We start from the raw sequence: 3,656 nt of genomic DNA, 5'->3' as shown, positions 1-3,656 counted from the left end.
GTGTGTGTGTGTGTGTGTGTGTGTGTGTGTGTGTGTGTGTGTGTGTGTGTGTGTGTGTGTGTGTGTGTGTGTGTGAGAGAGAGAGAGAGAGAGAGGGGGGGCATTTTAATTATATTTTACAGCTTATTTAAGACAAGGTTAGTGCTTTATGGCCTTTTTCTGGGATTCCAAAACTTATGTCAGGAAAAGAGGAATTTATCCTTGGAGTGGAGATACAGCTCAGCTGCTAGCAACAAGGTGTACTCTACTGAAGGCACTTGACAGCCAGGTCATGGTGTTTAACCAGCAACAGATTAAATCTATCATACAAAAATAGGAACGGTCCTTCTGACAGGCCTCCACATAGTTTCTGTCACCCAAATTTCACTCCAAAGACTCTGTGTAAGATGCCATGCAGTGGGATTGAGCCCCAAAACACGTGGTTAACAAGTGAACCTCTCAAACACAACACCATTCCTCAGAATAGGAATATGATTCAGACAGAATAGGAGGAACTTGATTAAAACAAGTTAACAAGAAAGACAGAGTCTGAAGAAAGAACTCTCCACTTACCTAAGATAAAATCTTGATCTTGCACCACGATACCATGATTGGATTTTAACACTAGCAGAATATTCATAATTACGGTGTTTTTCTGCTTCACTGAATAAGAAATAGAGGAAGAGAGAGAATAAAAATACTTATAGTGTTCAGTATGATGGTTGTTTTTGTTGAATAATTGCAGTCATCTCTGGGTAAATCTGATAAAAGCAGCTGATTAGATAATTAACTGAATCATTTGAACATCAAGCAAAATGTCTAGCACTCTGTAATTATAGCACTTTATGTTCTGAGTTCAAATCTTCCCACGGTCAACTTTGCCTTTTGTACCTTGTGGGTTTGGATAAAATAAAAAAAGCTGCTAGTACTGGTGATTGATTTAATGCTCTTATAATGTATCCTAAGTGTGAATGAACTTTGTGTAGTTAACACCGAAGATATCACCCACATCATAAGCAGTTGTCTGAAAATGTCATCATGATATTATCTACCAATGAGACATGATGTTGTAGCTAGGACACTCTATAATGAAATCTGTTGGAGGGATAAACCTGAGGACAAAGAAATAAGAACCCACAGCATGGTAGAAGCCATAGCCACTCATAATAAAAAGGAGTACTGGTGGAATGTCCCAGTGAAGACCTCAATAAAATGTAAGCACAACAGACCTAATATAATGATTTAGGATAGAGAAGAGAAACTGTGCATAATTGTGGAAATTAGCTGCCCAGCGGATGTTAACATAAAACTGAAGATCAGTGACAAAGGGAATCACTGGAAATCACGCTGAATCACTGGGAAATCTGCAGATTATAAGCTCAGGTTTATACCCGTAATTATTGGGGCTCTGGGATATGTAACACACTGCCTAAACATCAATCTTGATAAATTAAGCTTCTCAAAACCAGAAAGGAGAAAGCTAATTCGAAAACTACAGATCCAATCCACCACTGGAACTGAAAAAATCTGTAAAACTTTCCAGAAGTTTATCTTCAATATATATGAACATGTCTTGATATACAAGTATATGCATGAGAATACATGCATAAAGCAAAACATACAAATCTGCATGCATACATACATACATACATACATACAAACAAAAATACCCTGTTGTTGATGTTGAAATTCCAATGAAGGAGCCTTGAATCTAGGTTAGAAACCGGCTCTTTCTCTATTGGCAAGAAATCATGAAATAAAATTGAGCAATGACGAGTCTTTTGTTATGGTTAATAAATAAATGTAATAACTAAGTTGCACAACTCGTGTTTTCTCTGCAAGTTCCCGAGAGGAATACAACACATACATACATATAAATTAATATAAACCATGCACAATGCGCTACACACACACACACGCACACACACATACGCACGCACACACGTTTTTGTATTTCAATACTTCAGAACAATCCATTGCTTTTAGCGGCTATTTAATAATAGCAGTAACATGATCATCTTCAGCAACGAAGCATGAACATATCAATGAGATAGTACCTACACTGTCACACCATTGGCTAGAAATAGCAATCAAATTCTCCTTGAAACCATATGCAACCGTCTGAAAGAAAAGTTCTAGATATAATATCCCTCCCCCCACCAAAAAAAAAAAAAATTGGATGGTCTTAGCTGGATCAACATTAATCATAGGTCTGTTGAATCAGGGCTGAATGTCTAAACACGCATGTAGGCGGAGGTTGGCAGAACTGTAAGAATGCAGGACAAAACCTCTGCAGTGTGGTCCTTTACATACGGAGTTCAAATCCTGCCTTTCATCATCCTGAAGTCGATAAAGTACCAATTAAGTAATGGAGTTCATTTAATATTCCTATAAGGTATCTTTGATGTTAATAGAATTATGATAAAAGACAAAGCAAGACATTTCCACACACACACACATTCTGTCAATTAGGAAGCCTTTATGTAGTCACTTGATTTGTTAGAAACACCAAACTATTCAAACTGACACAAACATTAACAGTTGTTGAAATCAACGGTGTGATTTAGCTACTGGTTGGAACTTACTCTTTCTCTTTGTATATTTGTTGCACCAAACCATTATCAAAATTTTCGAATAAATGTACGAATGCCGTCATTCTATTCTTGCGTACCTGGCGACTGTAACCCTTAGCAACAGTGTGTGAACGAGGCTGTGGGTTCGATAGCCACACCCTCTGCGCCGTACGTAATCTACCCTGCACGCATTGTATTCCTCCGCGCATTACTTTCAGTCAGCGATTTACAACCTTTTACGAACCATGATACACTGCGCAAGGCCCTAAAACTGATGCAACACATCGTTGACCCTTATTTATCCATTTGATAAAACTTTTAATATAAGCAAAACGTGTATTAAAATTGTTTTAAATCACGCGTCTGTGCGCTGTATTAAAAATACTCAAGTTTTCTCTGTATCTCGGCTTTTACCGATTCGCCTCAAAAACTCGCACAGTGGTTGAAAACGTCTGCCTTAGGCATTCAACGAGGTCCTCCACTCCTCTCGCCGTCACGGACGATTATGTTGTATACATTATGTGCCAAATAGCTAAAAGCGCATATTAAAAGACGAAGAAAAAGAGAAACGTAAAAGAGTAAAACTACTTAAATATTTATATTTGTGAAATATATATCCTCTTTGTACAGATGCACCCTTCATTTTATCCCTTGAGAGTAAAAAGGTTATTCGCTCTGCTATAAATAGCAATTATTTTCTTCGAACCACACTCTATCGTCTTAATTGCACATTGGTCATTAGTTCGAGATATAAATAGAAGTCTAGCCGATGATGTCTGGAATACCTTTATCTTAAATCTACTCGATCAGGGCTAACATCGGAACTTTTTTTTTTTTTTGCGGTTTTTTCTTGTAATAGAGTCCGTTTTTAAGAAATCGATTGCGCGTGCAAGCGCCTGTGTGTGCGTGAATGATAGGATGTGTACGAGTGTTGTGTTGATAGTAATATAGAGCAGTACTTCTCAAAGTGGGGTGTGGTTTATTTCCGAATGGTCGGGGCGTAAGTAATGTACCTTGCTCGTTCGTGATTGGGGGCGCACTTTTATTATTACTATATTTTTTTTTTGTCGGGGTGGGGTAATCGAAGTGAGACAAAAATTGTTA

General features: G+C 37.8%; 1 protein-coding gene across 1 annotated transcript in view; it reads right to left on the bottom strand.

The window, feature by feature from the left end:
* The window catches only part of LOC106879399 (spermatogenesis-associated protein 17), a 14,803-nt gene extending 11,928 nt beyond the window's left edge, over positions 1 to 2,875 (bottom strand). Inside the window, exons 1-2 of the mRNA XM_014928940.2 lie at positions 2,565 to 2,875; positions 553 to 642 (exon numbers count right to left, since the gene is read on the bottom strand). Coding sequence (XP_014784426.1) covers positions 553 to 642; positions 2,565 to 2,761 — 287 coding nt within the window. The 5' untranslated portion in view covers positions 2,762 to 2,875. The remainder of the gene's footprint in view (positions 1 to 552; positions 643 to 2,564) is intronic.
* Between the last annotated feature and the right edge of the window lie 781 nt (positions 2,876 to 3,656).

This window comes from Octopus bimaculoides, chromosome 11, assembly GCF_001194135.2.
Source record: "Octopus bimaculoides isolate UCB-OBI-ISO-001 chromosome 11, ASM119413v2, whole genome shotgun sequence".
In the NCBI taxonomy this organism is placed as follows: domain Eukaryota; kingdom Metazoa; phylum Mollusca; class Cephalopoda; order Octopoda; family Octopodidae; genus Octopus; species Octopus bimaculoides.
Note: the sequence above shows the minus strand (reverse complement) of the source record. Positions and strands in the feature narration are given on the sequence as shown.